General features: G+C 43.2%; 1 protein-coding gene across 6 annotated transcripts in view; it reads left to right on the top strand.

Annotated features, from left to right (window-relative positions):
• EGFL8 (EGF like domain multiple 8) overlaps positions 1 to 23,983 on the top strand; it is a 123,998-nt gene that overhangs the window by 76,407 nt on the left and 23,608 nt on the right. For 3 of the 6 annotated variants that reach the window (XM_073598410.1, XM_073598409.1, XM_073598407.1), the window contains 2 exons: positions 12,900 to 12,982; positions 23,378 to 23,506. In XM_073598410.1, the coding sequence (XP_073454511.1) occupies positions 12,909 to 12,982; positions 23,378 to 23,506 (203 nt within the window). In that variant the 5' untranslated portion in view covers positions 12,900 to 12,908. Of the gene's footprint in view, positions 1 to 4,523; positions 4,679 to 12,896; positions 12,983 to 23,377; positions 23,507 to 23,983 lie in introns of those variants that run through there. The other 3 variants (XM_073598405.1, XM_073598406.1, XM_073598408.1) reach the window with 3 other exon arrangements.

Here is a 23,983-nt window from a genome sequence, read left to right as displayed (position 1 = left end):
GGCTTAAAGAAGACTAGATGAAGGCATCTCATTAAGGCACTGAAGGCTGCTCAAGCCCCGAAGAAAGGGGAAGCTTTTTTAGCCCTGAAACAAGTTGGATGTATTTGATACTCTTGCCCATTAAATGTTTCAAACAGTCTTTTAAGTGAGATAAACTTCCAGGCACTCCTTCCTACACATCCAAGATGTTTACCAACTGGTGAGCACTTCCTTTGCCGCTATCAGAGAATTTTCAGTCTAGGACCAAGGAACAGGGTCCACCCACACTATATTTTAATCACAGATCAATTTCTTTGAAGGAAAGAGCACCTAACGATATGTCCATCAGAACCAATTTTCACTTCTATCACGCGCATATCAGGAAACACAGTGGAGAGAACGCTGATTAGAGGAGAACCAGTCATGTGACTTTGACAGGTCATGTGACCAGCCTCTACTCCCAGGTTTTTTTTGTCTTTATAACCTCATTTATTTTCACTGCACTTCACAGGCCTCCAACTCCCAAAGCCAGTGGAGTGCAATGCACATTCGTAATTCTCTCACAGAACTCTCTCTAATCACAGAGGAACAGACCAAAAATCCCTCCACAATGATGGATGTACTATGCAGATACAATAAATATTCCATTCCAGTCAAGGTGGGTAAATAGTTATTGGCTTTTAAGGGGCAAGTACTTTTTCACACTTGGGAATACAGATTTCTTTTTTCCTGGAAATACAAATAAAAAACCTTACTGGTGTCAATTTTTCCTTGCTGGGTTCTATTCTTAAAGCTGAACACCAGAAAAACAGCTAAATACACAAGTGAAATAGATATATAGGGCACTATTTTACTTGTCAAAATATTTGCATCCATTTCCATCCAATTCTGAGATTTACACAGCTCTGCACAACAGCACAGCCCTGGCAGGGTAGAAGACCTACTTTTTTAGGAGAGCGAGAGAGAGAAGCAATAGAAAAAATATACAGAGTCCTTGCAATACAGTCTGTATTCCTGACCTTGTTTCCAGTTTGATTATTGTGTTTGTATATTTGTATATGTTTTTCTCTTTATTTAATATGGAAATGACTAAAAAAATTAAATGTTTTAAATATTTTTTTTCTTTTTAATATAAAGTTATGTAAATATAAAGTATTATATGTGACTATTTTGCATATTCAGCCCCCATTTGGAGCAATCACAGAGAGAAAGGCTGAAAGCAAACAGCTTTTCTTGTGCTCTCTCTTTAGGAAACCCACAGTGCTCCAGGAATTCAGTCTCATGAGTGCAGAATGTATTAAGTTTAGGCTATGTGCTTTCCAAACAAGTGGTCCCATCCATTCACATAGAGCGTCCCGTGTGTATGTTAAGCTTGCCATATATTAGTAGAACTTTGTATTTATAATCATGAATTTGGTTTTCCTTCGGAAAAGTCCATCCGTTTTAAAATCGATTGTTAAAAGCAAACTTTTGAAAGTATTTTCGAACAACATCATCAACTTCATCAAATGGACTGATGAAAATTTTTGTATGAATGTTCGTATGAATATACACTTACAGGCCACTTTATTAGGTACACCTGTTTAATTGCTTGGTAACACAAATTGATAATCAGTCAATCACATGACAGCAACTCAATGCATTTAGGCATCTAGATGTGGTGAAGACAACTTGACGAAGTTCAAGCTGATCATCAGAATGGGGAAGAAAGGGGATTTAAGTGACTTTGAACGTGGCATGGTTGTTGGTGCCAGAGGGGCTGGTCTGAGTATTTCAAAAACTGCTGATCTACTGGGATTTTCATGCGCAACCATCCCTGGGGATTCCAGAGAATGGTCCGAAAAAGAAAAAATATCCAGTTGTGTGGAGGAAAATGCCTTGTTGATGTCAGAGGAGAATGGTCAGATGATAAAAAGGCAACAGTAACTCAAATAACCACTCGTTACAACCAAGGTATTCAGAATACCATCTCTGAACACACAACACATCGAACCTTGAAGCAGATGGGCTACAGCAGCAGAACACCGCACCGGGTGCCACTCCTGTCAGCTAAGAACAGGAAACTGAGGCTAAAATTTGCACAGGTTTACCAAAATTGGACAATAGAAGGTTGGAAAAGGTTACCTGGTCTGATGAGTCTCAATTTCAGCTGAGACATTCAGATGGTAGGGTCAGAATTTGGCATAAACAACATGAAAACATGGATCCATCCTGCCTTGTATTAACGGTTGAGGCTGGTGGTGTAATGGTGTGGGGGATATATTCTTGGCACACTTTGGGCCCCTTAGTACCAATTAAACCTACCTGAGTATTGTTGCTGACCATGTCCATCCCTTTATGACCTCAGTGTCCCCATCTTCTGATGGCTCCTTCCAGCAGGATAATGCACCATGTCACAAAGCTCAAATCATCTCACCACTGGTTTCTTGAACATGACTATGCGGTCACTGAACTTCAATGGCCTCCACAGTCATCAGATCTCATCCAATAGAGAGTGTGTATTGATTTATGTAGGAGTATGTATAAAATTGCATTGGAGGTATGTATGAAATTACAGAGGGGAGATATAAAGGATTACAGAGGAGGTATGTATAGCGATACAAAGGGGGTGTGTATGGAATTACAGAGGGGGTACATATGGAAGTGCAGGGGGGATATGTCTAGAGTTTCAGAGAGGAGACATGTAGAACTGCAGAGAGGATATGTATGGGATTACAGAGAAGGTATGTATAGAAAAGTGAAGGTGAAAGAGCTGTATGGAGCTACAGAGATGTATGGAAATTTAGAGTAGAGATAAATATAATTGCTAAGAGGTTATGTACAGAATAACAGGGGGGGGGGTGTACAGAATAACAGAGGGGGGTAGGTACAGAATAACAGAGGGGGGTAGGTACAGAATAACAGAGGGGGGTATGTACATAATAACAGAGGGGGGTATGTACATAATAACAGAGGGGGGTATGTACATAATAACAGAGGGGGGTATGTATAGAATAATAGAGGGGGTATGTGCAGAATAACAGAGGAGGGTATGTACAGAATAACAGAGGGGGGTATGTACAGAATAATAGAGGGGGTATGTGCAGAATAACAGAGGAGGGTATGTACAGAATAACAGAGGGGGGTATGTACAGAATAATAGAGGGGGTATGTGCAGAATAACAGAGGAGGGTATGTACAGAATAACAGAGGGGTGTATGTACAGAATAACAGAGGGGAGTATGTACAGAACAATGGGGGGGGGGTATGTACAGAATAACAGAGGGGGGATATGTACAGAATAACAGAGGGGGGGGGTATGTACAGAATAACAGAGGGCGGTATGTACAGAATAACAGGGTGGGTATGTACAGAATAACGGGGGGGGGGATCTGTACAGAATAACAGAGGGGGGGGGTGTACAGAATAACAGGGGGGGTATGTACAGAATAACAGGGGGGGTATGTACAGAATAACAGGGGGGGTATGTACAGAATAACAGAGGGGGTATGTACAGAACAACAGAGGGGGGTATGTACAGAGTAACAGACAAGGGTATGTGCAGAATAACAGGGGGGGGGGGGGATATGTGCAGAATAACAGAGGGGGGAGCGGTATGTGCAGAATAACAGAGGGGGGTATGTACATAATAACAGAGAGGGGGGGTATGTACAGAATAACAGAGGGGGGTATATACAGAATAACAGGGGGAGTTATGCACAGAATAACAGAGGGGGGTATGTATAGAATAACAGAGGGGGGTATGTATAGAATAACAGAGGGGGGTATGTACAGAATAACAGAGGGGGGTATGTACAGAACAACAGAGAGGGGTATGTACAGAGAAACAAATGGGGGTATGTACAGTATAACAGAGGGGGGGTATGTGCAGAATAACAGAGGGGGGTATGAGCAGAATAACAGAGGGAGGTATGTACAGAATAACAGAGAGGGGTATGTATAAAATAACAGAGGGGGGTATTTACAGAACAACAGGGGGGGTACGTGCAGAATAACAGAGGGGGGTATGTACAGAATAACAGAGGGGGTTATATACAGAATAACAGAGGGGGTTATGTACAGAATAACAAACAGGGGGGTATGTACAGAATAACAAACAGGGGGATATGTACAGAATAACAGAGGGGGGTATGTACAGAATAACAGAGGGGGGTATGTACAGAATAACAGAGGGGGGTATGTACAGAATAACAGAGGGGGGGTATGTACAGAATAACAGAGGGGAGGTATGTACAGAATAACAGAGGGGGTTATATACAGAATAACAGAGGTGGTTATGTACAGAATAACAAACAGAGGTTATGTACAGAATAACAGAGGGGGGTATGTACAGAATAACAGAGGGGGGCATGTACAGAAAAATTGCAGATTGAGAAATGTATGGCATAGCAGAGGAGAAAAGTATGGAAATGCAGATTGAAATACATATGGAATTACAGAGAGGAAATATATTAAATATCTCATAGAATTGGGGTCACAGTAGGACTTCTTGGGGGGGGGGGGGGCTTTCTGTAATGTTAGGTCTTCTCTGATGATGTACAAGCTCCCAGAAGAAAGGAGTGAAGTGCTGGCACAGTAACACATTGTGGTTGTGTATGAGGGGCGTGTGTTCCCTCCGCTCACAGTTCCTCTCTTCTGTCCAGCGTCCAGTATGAGGATATTCTGCCTGGGACTGCGAGGGACATTCACAGCTGTGACAGTGAGTCTGTACAGAACTCTGCATGGTCTTCTCCCATACTGTCCAGGGATCACTTTACCTGCCTGACTGCTCTCACCTGTCTACTACTCCCTATCCTCCTTACCTATAGAGAGCTCTCCTCTATAGGATCACTATGGGGTTGATTTACTAAAACTGGAGCGTGCAAAATCTAGTGCAGCTGTGCATGGTAGCCAATCAGCTTCTAACTTCAGCTTGTTCAATTAAGCTTTGGGGGAAAAAAACCTGAAAGCTGATTGGTTTCCATGCAGAGCTGCATCAGATTTTGCACTCTCCAGTTTTAATAAATCATCCTCGGGGTTTATTTACTAAAGCTAGAGAGAGCAAAATTCGTCACAAATTGCAGAGAAATCAGCTTCTAACCACAGCTTGTTTAATTAAGCTTTGGCAATAAAACCTGGAAGCTGATTGGTTTCTCTGCAGAATTGTGACTAATTTTGCCCTCTCTGCCTTTAGTAAATAAACCCTATGTGTCTCACCTTTCTGCTCTTCTTGTTTGTATTCTGATATCTTTACATTGATATGTGTATGTGCTGAAATTGCGCTTAAACCATTTTAAGGGCAAGTTCACACAAAACGGATATTTAATCTATCAGTGGGCTGAACCTCCCATTGGAATGTTATACTTTTGAGGAACTTTAATTGTGAATTCCCAGCCCTGCCCACTTTGCTCTTCACTATGGATCCCTTATCTATTTGTATTTATTTTATTACTTATTGATGTATTATAATGTTTATAATACATTATAAAAAGATCAATCCAGAAGATGGGGTCAGAGCCGGGACCTCCATTGGGGAATTCTTGGCTATGGATCTGCAAGAACTTTCCGCATAATGCAACTAGGCTGAAAATGTCAGTTTAGAGTGGTTTGACCTTTAATATTGACACTTTGTTATACTGTAGTTTTTATTGAAAATGTTTTATTCACTGTTTATTTTTTGGAATTTGTTTCCAAATTTTTACATATAGTCCTGTCCTTTACCATTCTCTGGCACATGCTTTATTTCCACCTCGTGGTGAACTTTGCTGCCTTTCCATACACCAGCAGTGTAGTGTGCAGGAAATATCGGTTGGAGAAGGAAAGGACTGCTGATAAGGAAGCAGAATTTCCATTGAGTGAAGGGTTTGATGTATCCCCCATAGAACAGCACTGGCAGAGCGGGAACCTCTGACATTTCACATCAGAGAAATGTAAACCCCTAAAGGATTACAGAGTGATATAGAAGAAGGAAAAAAAAAAAGACAGAGCAGATAGATAAAATACGCATGAGGCTCATAAAATCCCCCCACACTTTTAGATTGCAAGCTCTTATGACCAGGACCCTTCTCCCAACGCTCTTATATTGAATTGTATTGTAACTCTACCATCTTTTTTAAAATAAAAATATTTAATTAATATTTTTTTAAATAGATACTATATATATAAACAAATAATTTAAATAAATACATAAAATTATATATATATATATGTAGTGGGTAAAAATTATATATATATATATATATATATATATATATATATATATATATATATATTCTAGGTAAATCTATTTCTAAAAGGTGCTATTGACATGAAATATTCACCAAGTCGGTAACAACCCAAGCAATCCATACATACAAAGACACCAAAACAAATAAGTTTACAAACTAAAGCGGAGTTCCATTAAAAAGTGGAAATTCCGCTTATCTGTCTCCTCTCCCCGTCTGGTGCCACATTTGGCACCTTTCATGGGGGAGGGGGGAGCGGATACCTGTTTTGGACAGGTACCGTTTCCCACTTCCGGAGACTTCGCCGCGGCGCCAACTCTTGAAAGTTCGGCCCCCTTCCTCTGCCACCAGGTAAATTAGAAAGCATAGTGCATTTCATGCATGTGCAGTAGGGGGAAAAGGCCAAAAGGCTTCACTTCACTTCACTGGGTTCCCTTACCAGGAATGGCGGTGGCTGCGCCAGACAGCCAATCCGAAGATCGGCTGGGGTGCCTACATCGCGTGATCTCAGGACAGGTAAGTGTCCTAATATTAAAAGTCAGCAGCTGCCGTATTTGTAGCTGCTGACTTTTAATTTTTTTGCGGTGGGGCTGGACCTCCTCTTTAAGTTTTGTATAATAAAATGGAATGACACAGGGGAAAAGTATTGAACCCAATGTGAAAAGGTGGTGGAAAAAAGGTATGGAAAGCCAAGACACCAGCTAAAACCAATCAGTATCTAGAAAGCAATCCTGCCCCTTGTCGGTGCAAATTAATATCAGCTGGTTTAGTCTCAACTGATGGCCTATAAAAAGGTGTCTCATTACCAAGGTGTCACACAAGAAACATCTCATGATGGGTAAAAGCAAAGAGCTCTTTTAAGCCCTTCTCAACCTTATTGTTGCAAAACATACTGGCATTGGTTACAAAGCAATGGTTACAGAAGGATTTCTAAACTTCTAAATGTTCCAGTGAGCACTGTTGGGGCCATAACTTGGAAGTGGAAAAAACATATTTTCACCATAAACCGGCCACGACCAGGTGTTCCTCGCAAGATTTCTGACAGAGGAGTGAAAAGAATTATCAGAAGAGTTGTCAAGGACCGCTTGTGGAGAACTTCAGAAAGACCTAGAATTAGCAGGTACAATTGTTTCAAAGAAATCAATAAGTAATGCACTCAACCACCATGGCCTGTATGCACGCTCACCACGCAAGACTCCATTGCTGAAGAAAAAGCATGTTGAAGCTTGTTTAAAGTTTGCTGCGCAACATTTAGACAAGCCTGTGAAATACGGGGAGGATATAGTCTGGTCAGTTGAGACCAAAATTGAACTCTTTGGATACCATAATACGCTTCATGTTTGGGGGTCAAATGACGCCACACATCACCCCAAAAACACCCCCCATACCAACCCCGAAGTTTGGAGGTGGGAGGAACATCATGGTGTGGGGCTGTTTTTCAGCACACGATACTGTCAAACTTCATATCATTATAGGAAGGATGAATGGATAAATGTACCAAAACATTCTTCATAAAAATCTGCTGCCATCTACCAGGATGATGAAGATGAAAACGAGGGAGGACAATTTAGCAAAACAATGATCCCAAACACAAAGCCAAGGAAACAATCAATTGGTTTCAAAAAAAGAAAATAAAACTGCTAGAATGGCCGAGCCAATCACCTGACTTGAAAATCTATGGGAAGAACTAAAGATCAGAGTTTATAGAAGAGGCCCACGGAACCTTCAAGATTTGAAGACGGTTTGTGTGGAAGAATGGGCCAAAATCACACCTGAGCAATGCATACTACTAGTTTCTCCATACAGAAGGTGTCTTGAAGCTGTCATTACCAACAAAGGATCTTGTACCAAGTATTAAATACATTTCAGTCAGTGTCTTCAATACTTTTCCATGTCTTTCCATTATATTACACATAACGGAGTCATTTAGCAGTCTACGTTTAGTGCAGCAGATACCAGACGTTTGTATTCCTTTTCTCCTTGGCACTCCCCACCTACAGGCTGCAAGTGATAAATATGAAATATCAGAATTATTTCATATTTTCCTGACTTGAAGGCTGCATTGGCATCCAAGTCAAGTCCTGCTCACGTTTTTTTAAGCACTTTTTTTTCCATGCGTTAACGCGCGTCACACCTAGGGCAGCATATTCACTTGAATGGGCTGCCCTATGCACGACAAATGCCTCAAAGTTGCTCCAGAAACTTTTTGGCATGTTTGGCACATCCAGTGCACATTTTGGCACGTTTGTAGGACGTTATGTCATGTGACAAACGCACGTCTGCTACCTACACTTGGGGTGCCATTAACAGTTAATGGTGCCACAAGCGCAAGACAAATGATTGCAGCACATTTAAACTAATGATATTAATGAAAACGTCAAATATAATACATATATATATATATATATATATATATATATATATATATTTTTTTTTTTTTTTTTTTTTTTTTTTTTTTAAACTGTCCATTTTGGTTTCCGTTTTTGGCAAAGTGCACACTGAATTTTCAGTTTCGGTACCGGAACTTTCATTTCGGTGCACCACTATAGTAAACATAGCAGTACTATCTTGTACTGTAGTATCCATAGATAGCAACAGAAAAGTCAAATTATAGGCAATGCCTTTAGTTGGCAATTCCTTTGGTTGGTCAATCTATTTTTTTAAATTGTTATTTGTCCTGTGAAACTGCATGTTATTAATCTAATTTCTCTCCAGGTTGAATATTATTCATCAGATCAGAAGGAATCAGGAAAATACTGCATTATGGCCACTAGATGGAAATAAATACTTATTTGCTATGATTGTCAGCTCCATCTAGTGGCCATAATGCAGTATTTTCCAGAACTACTCTATTTCTTATTGGTAAATGACATTCAAACATTTGAAAATGGCTTAATAACATTCGATTTTGCCCCCATTTGCACAGAACGAAGGTGCAGTTTCACAGAAAAAAATAGCCCTGATTTCTTTTTTTTTTTTTAGAAATACACCCTTTAGTGTTAAGCAATAAAATACATTTAGTTATTTTAGCCAATGAATGGTATAGTGAAAGATGTGGCCCATTTCTTCCTGCAATTAAAGTCACCATCATTTACGAAAAAATAAAAAAAAGACAATACACAATATATTCTTCCGGTTAGAAAAAAAAAGTCAACTTCAGATACTCTTAACTCCGGCACCTCATAGAGGAGAAGCGGAAACTCTACATCCTACTGAGAGGTCAGGAGCCCATTGTGACACTGACTGTAGGTATGACATCACCGCTCACAGGCTGAGAGGAAGCCGATCATACATGCAATGACATGACTCCCAACCAAACCAATATTCCCTATAGAATGATATGAAGGTTCCATGACACTGATCAGGAAATATCAGTGAGATAGAGAGTGAGAGTGAGAGTGGTGATAAAGATTGACTCGGAAAGCTTTGTAAGGCTCCATGCACATTGATGCATTTGCTTGTGCAGCGTAAAGACACTGCATATTTCTGGATCTCCTGCGTATATCCAGGGTCAGCATCAGTTTTCTGCACTGAGCTGTTGGCGCAGAGATGACACAAATGTCTAACACAGATTGGCCCCTGCTGCAGCCTTTTACATTGTGACATGTTACAAAGTTGCAATCTAAACACTGGTGGGAGAGGAGATGCTTCCTCCTGCCTGCAGCAGATTGATTACATCATCTCAGCCTAGGAAAAATCACTCAAGGCCGCAAGGTGCAAGTATCCCTGTCCACACAGTCAAATGGCGCACCCTGCTGCATCCTCTCCCCACCCACACACAATACAACCCCATAGCTTCCAGCTGTCCCTGATTTCGAGGGACTGTCCCTGATTTGGAGCAATGTCCCTCTGTCCCTCATTCCTCCTCATTTGTCCCTCATTTTGGTCTGATCGGTATAGTTGTATATAAAATGCACTTTTTATCTATCAAAAAGTATTTTCCAGAGCTAAACCTTTCATCTAAATTCTAAATTGCTGCATTTGTAAATTCCAAAAGCCAATATAAAGGAATAGTAGTGATAAAAAAAACACTTGTGAGTTTAACCAATTTTGTATTTTTGTATAATTCTCCTTTAAGGGGGCGTGACAGGGGGTGTGTCCTATGCCTGCATACTTTTGCTGATAGGTGTCCCTCATTCCCATCTCAAAAAGTTGGGAGGTATGCATCTGTCCTCCTCATTTTGATCTGATCTATATAGCTGTATATAAAATGCATTACGTTTCCCAGTGCTAAACCTTTCATCCAATTTCTAAATTGCTGCATTTCTAAATTTCAAAAGCCAGGCCTTCCTAGCTCTGGAGTTTTTCTCGTATTTGCTCTTTTAACCTGGGGTGCGTGCCTGTATTGTTCAGCTGTCTTTGATTATGTTTTTTTCTACCTCTGTCATATAATTTGCACAATATTAGATGTAAGATAAATAAGAGGATCTACGTCTATTGCTCTAATACTTTCTTTTTTTGTGTACAATAAAAATATATTTACCTCTAAATTTCAAAAGCCAGTATAAAGAACTAGTAGTGGTAAAAAAAAGCACTTATGGGTTTAACTAATCTTTTTTTTTTGTATAATTCTCCTTTAAGGGGGAGTGGCAGGGGGTGTGTCCTATGCCTAAATACTTTTGCTAATAGGTGTCCCTCGTTCCCATTTCAAAAAGTTTGGAGGTATGCAACCCCCACCCCCACATAGCACATACTCCACCTGCGTGGTAAAGTGCGCAATGCTGCACCCAAAATGCCCAAACTGCCTTGAATGGCGCGTGCAATGAGGGGATTTTTGTCCGAATGGGCGTTGGCCGTGCACTTGTTCTGCATACACACGGCAGAACATTTTCAGCCAACTTTCACAAAATCACGTGGCTTTTCAGCTCTTCACCGTCACCCATTGGGCAACTTCTGCTATTGTTGGCTGATGTTTAGCATTGGTTCTGAGCATGCGTGTTTGTACTTTGGACTTTAGTCCTATGGACTTGTGTACACACGATTGGATTATCCTCCATCGGACAAAGTTTGAGAGCATGCACAGCGAACATTTGTCCGTTGAAAAACCGAAAACAATTGTCCGATGGAGCAAACACACGGTCGGATTGTCCGATAAAACAGGTCCGTTGGACCGTTGTTGTCAAAAAGTCCGATCGTGTGTATGGGCCTTCAGAGTTTCAATTGGTATGGCAGGCCCTTGCACTACATGGTTTTGGTAAATCTGAAGACAAAAATCTGCAGTAAATCTAATGCCGCGTACACACGATCGGATTTTCCGATGGGAAATGTTGGATGTGAGCTTGTTGGCGGTAAGTCCGAGCGTGTGTATGCTCCATCACACATTTGTTGTCGGGCTTTCCGCCAACAAATGTTGGCTAGCATGTTCTCAAATTTTCTACCAACAAATGTGTGTTGTCGGACTTTCCGATCGTGTGTACACAAGTCCGTCAGACAAAAGTCCAATGTACAAACATGCATGATCGGAATCAAGAACGAGCCGGAAGCGCTCGATCGTTTAAAACTAGCGTCCGTAATGTAGATAACACATGACTATTGAACTTCCTTTTTATCAGCTCGCCGTACGTCTTGTACGTCACTTTGTTCGTAATTGTTGGCCAACATTTGTGTGACCGTGTGTATGCAAGACAAGTTGGAGCCAACACCCTTCGAACAAATTTCCACGGATTTGTTGTCGGAAAGTCCAATCATTTGTATGAGGCATTATAGTGTTTATGGGGTCTTACTCCCTACAAGACATGGTCTTCACAGGAGGCAGGGCACAGGGGAGGCATTTATATTATCTACAGGCTGCTGTTCGACTCCCCCAATAAATTTCCCTACATGCGGGCATGGGACTCGGATCTGGCCTCTGATAATGATCTTGACCATTGGCACTCGTCCTTCCACTTAGCTTATAAAGGCGTGCTAAACATCTCCCTTTGGAGGTTAATATCAAAGCCATGACTCAATGGTACATGGTCCCCCTTTGGTTATCAAGGCTCTTCAACACCCCTGTGTTTCCGAGGTTGCCAAGCACTTGGAAGTATGTATAACATCTGGTGGGAGAGTCCAAAGTTGTGGGGTTTCTAGAACAGGGTTTTTGCTCTGATGCGGAAAGTTTCAGGAGGTTCCGATCCCTCAGCATCCACGTATAGCTGGAGCGTTCCATTGCCCGTTCATGGAAGAAAGCTTCTGTGAGCATGTCCTTGTACAGATGAAAGGTGTCGTGGATCATGCTTAATGAGCAAATTGCTAGTGCTATTAATGATACTGCTAAACAATTCGAGACCATCTGGAGTCCCTAGGTGGACTATGTACAAGTAAAACTCTAGGAGACTTGATTGCACCAGGCCGGTCCGAGGGACCACCACTTCCTCACCTTCTTTCAGGGTTTCCCCTCTTCCTCTTTCCTTATTTTCCACTCTTTCTTTATTTTTTCTGGTCTCTTTCTCCTCTGTTACTCTTGAGACATATAGTATACAGGATTTTCTCCTGTGCAAATATACAGTTGGAGTCCCTGTTACTCTTTTGAGGTTAATGATAATACAGTGAAAAGATTGCTATGTCTCTTGTTACTCTTTTATTAGGCTATATGGCAATGCTTTATATGTGGCTGTGTTTACCTCTCACTGTTTTTGTAAACCCGTGCCAGGGTTCTGGATGTCTTAATGCTTTAAGTGATAAAGAATAATAGCACAGTGTGATGATAGTAGTAATGGTTGTGCGTTTTCTCAGCAGAGAAGGATCATGTCTCCCGCCATGTCTCTGTGGACGGCTCTGGTCTTCGCAGTGAGTCTGTCAGTACGTGCGCAGGGTCCCAGGTGAGCTATTATTGAACAGTTTACATTTTGTGTGGGTATCACAGACAGTACAGATTGCTGGTGATGAAAAATAAATTCCAGGAATTCAGCTACTTCATAAAAAACCGCAGGCATACCTTGAGTTAAGTCTAAGGAGGTGCCTGCTGCCTCCTAGACTTATCTGTATTATTAGCATTTCACAGGTTTATTGTGCCCTAGGAAGATAACATCCTGAGCTCTAAAGGCTGCTCACTGAGTTCCTTCATGAGCAGAGCTATTTGAACTGCAATGCCTGCCATTTCCCTCTTTTTGCCCATTCAGAGAAGCCTTTGTATTATGTGAAATCATTATCTCAATACAAAGGCTTCTGTGAATGGCTAACAGAGTGAAGGGGCAGTTATAGCTCCTGTGTGTGCTTCTCTCCTCTCAGATTCCAGAGTGTATCTTCCGGGAGTGAAATAAACATGTCACATATAAGTAATAGAGATAAGTCCTTAAGGTGACATGCACCTAATTGGACTTAACTCATAGTGTGCCTGCACTTTTTGTAAAGTTGCTGAATTCCTGGAATTCAACTTTGAATATCACTCATTCTTTGTGCAGAAAGGCCCAATAATGTCTCTATGGAGTTCCCTGCCCAGTGTGTGTCAAATCTGAGGCCAGGTGTTGCGGAACTACGAGTCCTATCATGCCTCTGCCTTTGAGAGTCATGCTTGTAACTGTCAGCCTTGCGATGCCTCATGGGACTTCTAGTTCTGCAAGAGCTCGAGGGCCACAGGTTGGACACCCAGTAGACCCTACACCTCCTATATCAGTACTGTGGACAGCCCAGAGTTATATCGATCCATTGACTGTGGAGGTGCCACTGAGCAAAACTGACACCGCACATTGGATTGCTGCCTCCCCATTTTACTGAATGGAAGCTTCAATAAGAGAAATTCACACACTCAGAGATATGCTGCAGCGGTTGTACTTTACACTACTGGGTCAATCACTCAAACCTTGAAGAAGGTGAATGCTATGACCCCCAAAATGCATTAGATACCAACAATTAATAAGAGAAAATCATTTGTATCAAACTGACCCACCGAGTCTTTGTTTTTGGTGCTCCTGTTTTTGTGCACCTCTTCATCTAAAGCAGGTGTGTTCAACCTGTGGCCCTCCAGCTGTTGCCGAACTACAAGTCCCATCATTCCTCTGCCTTTGGGGGTCATGCTTGTAACTGTCAGCCCTGCAATGCCTCATGGGACTTGTAGTTCCGCAACAGCTGGAGGGCTACAGGTTGAGCACCCATGATCTAAGGGGTTTATTTACTAAACAATATCAAGCATTCACCTAGCCGTCACATATAATCCTGTATTTTGCCCAATATTTCTATGTCCTATGATTGTCATCACCATCTAGTGGCTATAATGTGGTATTTTCCTGAAGTACCTCAATCAGGGAAATACTGTATTATGGCCACTAGATGGAGCTGACAATCATATAAAATGACGCAGGGATTATTCAGGACAGCTGAATGAATGCTGGGGCAATTTGCACTGCAAATTTTTCATAAAAAGGTTTTTGTGCCTTCAACTAAGGCCCTTCAATTGGTAGAAGATAACCTTTGTTTAGAGCAACCTATCTGCTATACTGACTCCACTAAACCTACGGTTCTTCACATTATCAGTTCATTATATTCAGCACCACTCCCAACCAAACCTTTCTGACTGCACATTTTCTACAATGAGCAAAACCAGTCCATTTCAGATTATATGGAGACTTGAATAGAATTTATTCTATACAGTGGGTATTGAAAAGAATCACCCCTCCCCCCTTAAAATAATCACATTTTGTTGTTTTGCCGGTTGAAATGAAGACAGACACAGTTGTTGTTTTATCCAGCTGTATTTACTCTGTGCAGCCTACAACATCCAAGTGAAAGATATAACACCAACATGTCAGAAAACAAAATAAAAAAATTCAAAAAGAGAATCACTGAGTTATTAAAAAGGATCACCCCCATGTGTCAGTACTTTGTTGGACCACATTTTGCTTTAATTACAGCCTTTATTCTGTTGGGATATGTCTCTACTAACTTTGCACATCTAGACTTTGCAATAATCATATTTTGTTGTTTTGCCGGCTGAAATGAAGACAGAAACAGTTGTTGTTTTATCCAGCTGTATTTACTCAGTTACACTTTGCCCAATCTTCTTTGCAGAACTGCTCAAGTTCAGGTAAATGTGATGGTGACCATTTGTGGACTACAGTAAAGTCATTTCACAAATTTTCAATGGGATTTAAAGCAGAGTTCCACCCAAAAATGGAACTTCTGCTTTTCGGCTTCCTCCCCCCCTCCGGTGTCACATTTGGCACCTTGCAGGGGGGAGGGGGCGGGGGGGGGGGGTTGAGAAGATACCTGCCTCATACAGTTATTTTGCTCCTACTTCCGGGCATAGATACCCGAGCCACCCGCAGGTATCTACGCCACTTCCCGTCCCCTCCGCTGTCTTCTGGGAGACATACAGGTCCCAGGAGACAGCAGGGACAAGTAGAATCGTGCAGCGCGAGTCGCGCATGCACAGTAGGAAACCAGTAAGTGAAGCTGCAAGGCTTCACTTCCTGATTCCCTTACTGAAGATGGTGGCGGCAGTATCTGAGAGCCGAGGGATAGATCGGCTTCGGGTGCCGACATCGCGGGCGCCCTGGACAGGTAAGTGTCCTTATTTTAAAAGTCAGACGCTGCAGTATTTGTAGCTGCTGACTTTAAAAAAAACAAAAAAGAACTCCGCTTTAAGTCTGGGCTCTGACTAGGCCATGCAAGGACATTCACCTTTTTCTCCTTCAACCACTGTGTGGTAATTGTTGCTGTGTGCTTTGGGTCATTTTCATGTTGGAAGATAAACCTTCTTCCATTGACAACTTTCTGGCAGAGGACAGCAGATTTTCCTCAAGAATTTGACGGTATTTTGCCCCATCCATTTTTCCTTCTATCCTGACAAGTGCTCCAGTCCCTGCTGCAGAGAAACATCCCCATAACAGGATATTACCCCCCACCCCCACCCCCCTAACAGGATATTACCCCCTCTATGATTTACTGTAGGAATGGTGTAGAGAAGGAGACAAGGTGCGCCAATCTAAGTGCAGTATCAAAACATAATTTAATAAAGATAATAAAAACAATCGGCCAAATGGCTACTCATAATGATTCAGCTAAAATCAGACACATAAAAGCATGTAGATAGCCCAGAGACGTCATGTCAGCTGCTCACAGTGCAGGATCCGAAAGGTGTGCCAAGGCGTAAGGGGGGAGGCTGTCCACAGTGGGGTGATCCTTGGCTGGTGGATACTAGGCAGTGGGGAGGGGGATTAAACCCAGATGTCCGCAAGGTGAAGCTGGCGTGTGAGCAGGCACCAAAAACCAGGAACAGGAAACAGGAACCGGATGAGGACCAGCGTGAAGCACACCTGACACTGCAGAGAGAGCAGCGGAAGTGTCGTATGGACGTGTCAGATGACGCGTTTCAATGCATCCGCATTTTCTTCAGATTTAAGGGGCTGATGGAGTGAGCATCATTTATATAGGAGAGCTGGAGACCGTTGCTACGCGACGGCGTCACCAGGAACAGAAAATACTAGCCATGTTAAAAGAAATCATTATAAGGACAACAACAAATGATGGTACAGATAACGGATTGAACTAGACTGATGGAAATGCATACCTAAAACTAGAGAAAAGTGGGCAAATAGGTGCATGAAGATAAACAATAAGGGCCCTTTCACACTGGGGCGGGGGCGGCGTCGGCGGTAAAGCGCCGCTATTATAAGCGGCGCTTTACCGTCGGTATTTGGCCGCTAGCGGGGCGGTTTTACTCCGGCTAGCGGCCGAGAAAGGGTTAAATACCACCGCAAAGCGCCTCTGCAGAGGCGCTTTGCCGGCGGTATAGCCGCGCTGTCCGAAGATGCTGCTAGCAGGAATTTTTTTCCCGTCCTGCTAGCGCACCGCTCCAGTGTGAAAGCCCTAGGGGCTTTCACACTGGAGACAAAGAAGCGGCACTTTCGGGTCGGTTTGCAGGCGCTATTATTAGCGCAAAAGCGCCTGCAAACCGCCTCAGTGTGAAAGGGCCCAAGTTATAAAATAAAGAATAAGATGGTGAGATACGATGACAATGGGGAAAAAAAAAAAAAAAGGAAAAAGTGCTGAGAGAAAGATGTGAATGTATAGGGATGAAAATAAGAATAAAAATAAGAAAAATAAATAAAAATAAAAATAAATATAAATAGCAGAATGGACTGAATAATGAAAAATGTATGTATAAAAATGAACTGAGAAATAGAAATAAAAATAAAAAATAAAAATAAAAAATAAAAATAAACATAAAGAATGATGATGAGATGGTGATATTCTAGATGAAAAATTATACAAAAAAGTATAAATATATATATAAAAATTTAAAAAATGTATATATGAAAAATAATATAAAAAGAAAGTAAATGAAATAAGCTGGTAAGGGGAGAGCAAATATACAAGGTATAACCATGTATATGGAATGCTAATTATAGGTGCTGAGACCTAAAGCAAAAAGGGAATAAAAAACATAGGGAGGGTGGGCCAACGAGATGATGAACTTAGCATAAAAAGCAAAAATAAAAAGGGTCAAGGCTGAAAGAACACACACATGACATTCGTAAATATGTGTGTCTGTGAAAAAGAGAACAAAAAAAGAATGTGGAAAATGCAGTGTGGAAAAATAAACTGAAGGGGGAGAGGGGAAAAAAATGGGGGGGGGGGGAGGACTAAGGGGCCTAGGAAACATAATCATGAATTAACAGCACAAGTTATGTATAATATACATCTGAAGACAGTACAAAATCAAAAAATAATGAAAAATAATGATACTCAAAGAACATATCATAGGGGTAATTTCAAAGGAGAAAAAAGGAACAGAGATCATGTTATATAACTGTATTAATCTCGATTTCCTCGTTGAGGCCATTAGGTGTCATACTATTTAATGTGTATATCCAGAAAGTTTCTTGCCTACATAGGCGTTGAAATCTTTCTGCTGGAGAAAAATGATCTGGTATAGATTCTATGACCCACACATTTAGATCAGAGATGTTTTGTTGGTAGTGAGTAGTAAAATGGCAGGCAGTACTGTATAGAGGGTTGTTGGCTTGGACGGCTCTTCTATGGTCTCCGAACCTAACGCGTAGAGTCCTGATCGTTCTACCCACATATAAGAGCCCACAAGGACAGGAAATGCAGTATATCACGTAGGTCGTAGAACAATTGAAGAAGGATTTGAGGGTGTATTGGTTACCATTGGTACTAAAGGTTTTCTTACCGTGTGTGATATGGGAACAGGTGAGGCATAGCGCTTTATTACACCGGTACATGCCAACTAGTGGAATGAGGGTAAGTTGTTTAGATATACGGGATTTTTTCTGGGCTTGGATTTTGCTCTGAGCAATTTTGGCCTTAACGTTAGGGGCCCTGCGGTATGCAAATTTGGGAACAATCGGTAAAGAAGATAATAGATGAGGATCCTGGGTCAAAATGGACCAATGTTTTTTGATAATATGTTCCATTTTTTTGTAACTCGCATGGAATTGCGTGATGAATCTAATTGTAGGTTCAGTGTTCTGATTCTTAGGTTTAGGAAGAGTATCTGTCAAATAAAAAGAGGCAGCTTCATTGATGGTGTTGGTCGGGTAGCACTTGTCTGTAAATTTCTTAGAGAGAGTAGTGCATTGGGAACTGTAGTCCTCTAATCTAGTGCAATTTCTCCTAAGCCGATGGAACTGGCTTTTGGGTATATTATTAACCCATTTCTCCAGTGATGACAACCGGAGAAATGTAAAAAGGAGTTCCCGGCCGTGGGTTTGGTACAAGGCTGGACTGGGACAAAAATTTGGCCCTGGACTTCCTCATGACTGGCCCACTTTAATTTTGAGTGTTCCCAACAGCGCCCCCCTTACATCAGAGTGTCCCCAACAGCACCCTCCTTACATCAGAGTGTCCCCAACAGCACCCTCCTTACATCAGAGTGTCCCCAACAGCACCCTCCTTACATCAGAGTGTCCCCAACAGCGTCCCCCTTACATCAGAGTGTCCCCAACAGCGTCCCCCTTACATCAGAGTGTCCCCAACAGCACCCTCCTTACATCAGAGTGTCCCCAACAGCGTCCCCCTTACATCAGAGTGTCCCCAACAGCGTCCCCCTTACATCAGAGTGTCCCCAACAGCGTCCCCCTTACATCAGAGTGTCCCCAACAGCGTCCCCCTTACATCAGAGTATCCCAATCAGCAGCTCCCTTCACAGTGAGTCACCACCAGCAGCCCCCTTCACATCAGAGTCCCCACCAGCAGCCCACTTCACATCAGAGTCCCCACCAGCAGCCCCCTTCACATCAGAGTCCCCACCAGCAGCCCACTTCACATCAGAGTCCCCACCAGCAGCCCCCTTCACATCAGAGTCCCCACCAGCAGCCCCCTTCACATCAGAGTCCCCACCAGCAGCCCACTTCACATCAGAGTCCCCACCAGCAGCCCCCTTCACATCAGAGTCCCCACCAGCAGCCCCCTTCACATCAGAGTCCCCACCAGCAGCCCCCTTCACATCAGAGTCCCCACCAGCAGCCCCCTTCACATCAGAGTCCCCACCAGCAGCCCCCTTCACATCAGAGTCCCCACCAGCAGCCCCCTTCACATCAGAGTCCCCACCAGCAGCCCACTTCACATCAGAGTCCCCACCAGCAGCCCACTTCACATCAGAGTCCCCACCAGCAGCCCACTTCACATCAGAGTCCCCACCAGCAGCCCACTTCACATCAGAGTCCCCACCAGCAGCCCCTTTCACATCAGAGTCCCCACCAGCAGCCCACTTCACATCAGAGTCCCCACCAGCAGCCCACTTCACATCAGAGTCCCCACCAGCAGCCCACTTCACATCAGAGTCCCCACCAGCAGCCCACTTCACATCAGAGTCCCCACCAGCAGCCCCTTTCACATCAGAGTCCCCACCAGCAGCCCACTTCACATCAGAGTCCCCACCAGCAGCTCCCTTCACATCAGAGTCCCCATCAGAGAGCCCCCATCAGCAGCCCTTCACATCAGTGTCCTCCCTCTCCTCCCCCTCCCACATGTACTCACCGTTTTGAAGGCAGCTTCTCGTTCCTCTCTCCAGTCATGTGATAACACGTAATAGGGGAGAGAGGAAGGAAAGTCTGCCGTTGGTCTATCTCCCCCTGCAGGCTGGAGGGAGCATAACGCCTAATGGAAGGAAGCTTCTCCTCCTGACAGGAGTGAAATTGCGATCACTCACTGTCAGAGAGGAGCGGCTCCAGGACTGCACCTGACTGGCCCACTGAGACATCAGCCCTCCGGGAATCTCCCGGTAGTCCCTATGACCAGTACAGGCCTGGTTTGGTATAATTTTTAGTGGCAATCTGATTATTGTTATGGAATAATTCCAAGTCCAAAAAGCAGATGGATACTGGGTCCATGACAGATGTAAAAGATAAACTAAACGGGTTGTTATTACAAAAAGTAATGAAATCATGTACAGAACTAGGGGGACCATCCCAGATAATAATGATGTCATCTATGTAACGACCATAGAAGACCAGGTGTGCCGAGAAAGGATTGTTGTCCCAAATACTGTAGGAATGGTGTTATTTGGATGGATTTCCGCCAGACATATCGTTTGGTGTTGAGCCAAAATAATTCAATTTTAGTCTCATCTGACCCTAACACCTTTTCCATGAGGCCTCAGAATCTTCAAGGTGCGTTTTGGCAAATCTTAGTCATTACTGCATGTGGCCTTTCTTGAGGAGTGGCTTTTTTCTTGCAACCCTCCCATACAAGTCACATTTGTGGAGAATTTGTGATAATGTTGTCACATGCACACAATGGCAGCTCTTTGTCATAAATTCCAGTAACTGCTTCAGAGTTGCTGTAGGCCTCTTGGTTGGTAGCCTCTCTGACCAGTTTCCTTCTGGCTCTTTCATCCAGTTTGGAGCGACGTCCTGATCCAGGGAGGATCTGTGTTGTACCAAATACCTTCCACTTCCTAATAATAGATGTCACTGTGCTTCTAGGCATTGATAAAGCCTATGATTTTTTTTGTATCCATCTCCTGACTTGTGCCTGTCCACAACTTTATCCCGGAGATCCCGGTGACAGTGCCTTGCCACCCATATTTGATTGTTTGCTTCAGTTGCACTACCAGAGACTGAAATGCTCCAGGAAAGCTCTTTTCATGCTGAGCTAATCAAAATGACCAAAAATGACCACAACTGAAAGTCAAATGGCTTTGTGTGCCATTGAGAAGGTGATTAGCTACAACTGATTGAGTTTACAAGTAATTTGTAGGAGGGGTGTGATCCTTTTTCCAACTCAGTGATTCTATTTTAGAAGTTTAAAAGAAAAACAATCTGATATGTTGGTGTTATGTCTCTCACTTGCATCAGGGGTGTCAAACTCAATTTCATTGTGGGCCGCATTAGCAGTATGGTTGCCCTCAAAGGGCCTGTTGTATCTAGGGTGCGCTACGTACAGAGTGCAGAGTTCAGGAGTGCGTTATGCACAGAGTGCATGATTTGGGGGTGCACTATGTACAGAGTGCATTATTTAGGGGTGCATTATGTACAGAGTGCAGAGTTTAAGAGTGCGTTATGTTCAAAGTGCAGGGTTCAGGGGGGCATTATGTACAGAGTGCAGGGTTCAGGAGTGCGTTATGTGCAGAGTTCAGGAGTGCGTTATGTACAGAGTGCAGGGTTCAGGAGTGCGTTATGTGCAGAGTTCAGGAGTGCGTTATGTACAGAGTGCAGGGTTCAGAAGTGCGTTATGTGCAGAGTTTAGGAGTGTGTTATGTACAGAGTGCAGGGTTCAGGGGTGCGTTATGTACAGAGTGCAGGGTTCAGGGGTGCGTTATGTACAGAGTTCAGGGGTGCGTTATGTACAGAGTGCAGGGTTCAGGGGTGCATTATGTACAGAGTGTAGGGTTCAGGGATGTGCTATGCACACAGTACAGGGTCCAGGGGTGTGTTATGTACACAGTGCAGGGTTCAGGAGTGTGTTATGTACAGAGTGCAGAATTCAGGAGTGCGTTATGTACAGAGTGCCGAATTCAGGAGTGCGTTATGTACAGAGTGCCGAATTCAGGCGTGCGTTATGTACAGAATGCAGGGTTCAGGAGTGCGTTATGTACAGAGTGCAGTGTTCAGGAGTGCGTTATGTACAGAGTACAGAATTCAGGAGTGCGTTATGTACAGAGTGCCGAATTCAGGAGTGCGTTATGTACAGAGTGCCGAATTCAGGCGTGCGTTATGTACAGAATGCAGGGTTCAGGAGTGCGTTATGTACAGAGTGCAGTGTTCAGGCGTGCGTTATGTACAGAGTGCATGGGTCAGGAGTGTGTTATGTACAGAGTGCAGAGTTCAGGAGTGTGTTATGTACAGAGTGCAGAGTTCAGGGGTGCATTATGTACAGAGTGTAGGGTTCAGGGATGCGCTATGCACACAGTACAGGGTCCAGGGGTGTGTTATGTACAGAGTGCAGGGTTCAGGCGTGCGTTATGTACAGAGTGCATGGGTCAGGAGTGTGTTATGTACAGAGTGCAGAGTTCAGGAGTGTGTTATGTACAGAGTGCAGAGTTCAGGAGTGCACTATGTACAGAGTGCAGGGTTTCTATATACAGAGTGCAGGGTTTAGGGGTGCACTATGTACAGAGTGCAGGGTTCAGGAGTGCATTACGTACAAAGTGCAGATTTTAGGGGTGCGCTGTGTACAGAGTGCAGGGTTTGGGGGTGCACTATGCACAGGGTGGAACCACAACCCCCCCCTCCCAAAGCTCTCTCCTACCTGACCTGGCTCTAGTACCTCCCTATGTAGGCCACTCTGCTTCGCTTTGCAGGGAGATCATTCTCTCTCTCCGATTCTGAAGATCTGTCCCCACCATGCCCTGCCGTGAGTGCTTGCAGGGATTTGTTTGTTCCTGAGTGCAAAGCTGGCCCTAGGAAACACAGATGGCTTCTGTGTTTACAAATGACACTGGGGAGCGGGAGCAGAGGGTGAGTGGCAGAGGTGGTGGACAGCTGGATAAAACAAAAACTGTGTCTGTTTTCATTTCAGGTTGCCAAGCAACAAAATGTGATTATTTTACAGAGGGGTGATTCTTTTCTATACCTATTGTAAGTGTTTTACCCTCTGCTCTATTTCTTTATGTCAGTCCTAAAGCAAGGACGCTAACAGCTCTATAAATTGTATATACAGTTGGCTTTTAGTAGTTAAAGTTGTATATTCTGTACAAATGTGAAATGTACATAAAAAATGATACCTGTCAAATGTTAAAGTAATGAAACCAAATGATTCGTCCCTGAGAGATCAGCTGATTGGGTCTTACAATGTGTTGTCTTGTTTTTCAGCACCTTCATTGGGGTGTGTTCAAGACAGGTGGAAAAAGTTCCCATTGTTTACAATGAGACATTTATTCAGCCGGTGTACCAACCGTACCTGACCACATGCCGTGGCCATAGGACCTGCAGCACCTACCGGTAAGATTGAGGGGTCCGTACCCTGGTATGGAGTATTACTGCATGATGGTGGGCGGGAAGCTTGAACCAAGTAAGGCTGTTCATTGGCTGTCCTCCCTGATTCTGTGTCACAGCCTGTGATCTTTAGTAGCTGCTACCTATTATATACTCAGAGCTGATCACGGGATCTCTCACACACCAACAATAAATCAGTTTGATTGTCAACTGACATCTAAACATCTAACACGACCGAATAAGGAAGAAGGAAGGAAGATCTTGTTGGACAGATTTACCAAATTGGTTTCAGGGTTACAGATTACAAAAAAAAATTGGTCCCTGGAGGGTCCCAGGCCCCTGATTGTGTTTACATTATATATGAAATGTCTGTAAGGCTGCTGAGTCAATGCTGGGAGGGGGGAGCAGATGGAGTTAAGCTGGTGTATAACTGCTGAGAGGGGGAGCAGAAGGAGCTAAACTGCTGAGTCAATGCTGGGAGGG

This window comes from Aquarana catesbeiana, linkage group LG09 (assembly GCF_042186555.1).
Source record: "Aquarana catesbeiana isolate 2022-GZ linkage group LG09, ASM4218655v1, whole genome shotgun sequence".
Lineage (NCBI taxonomy): Eukaryota > Metazoa > Chordata > Amphibia > Anura > Ranidae > Aquarana > Aquarana catesbeiana.
The sequence above is the reverse complement of the archived record's forward strand: the minus strand, read 5'-3'. Positions and strand labels throughout refer to the sequence as shown.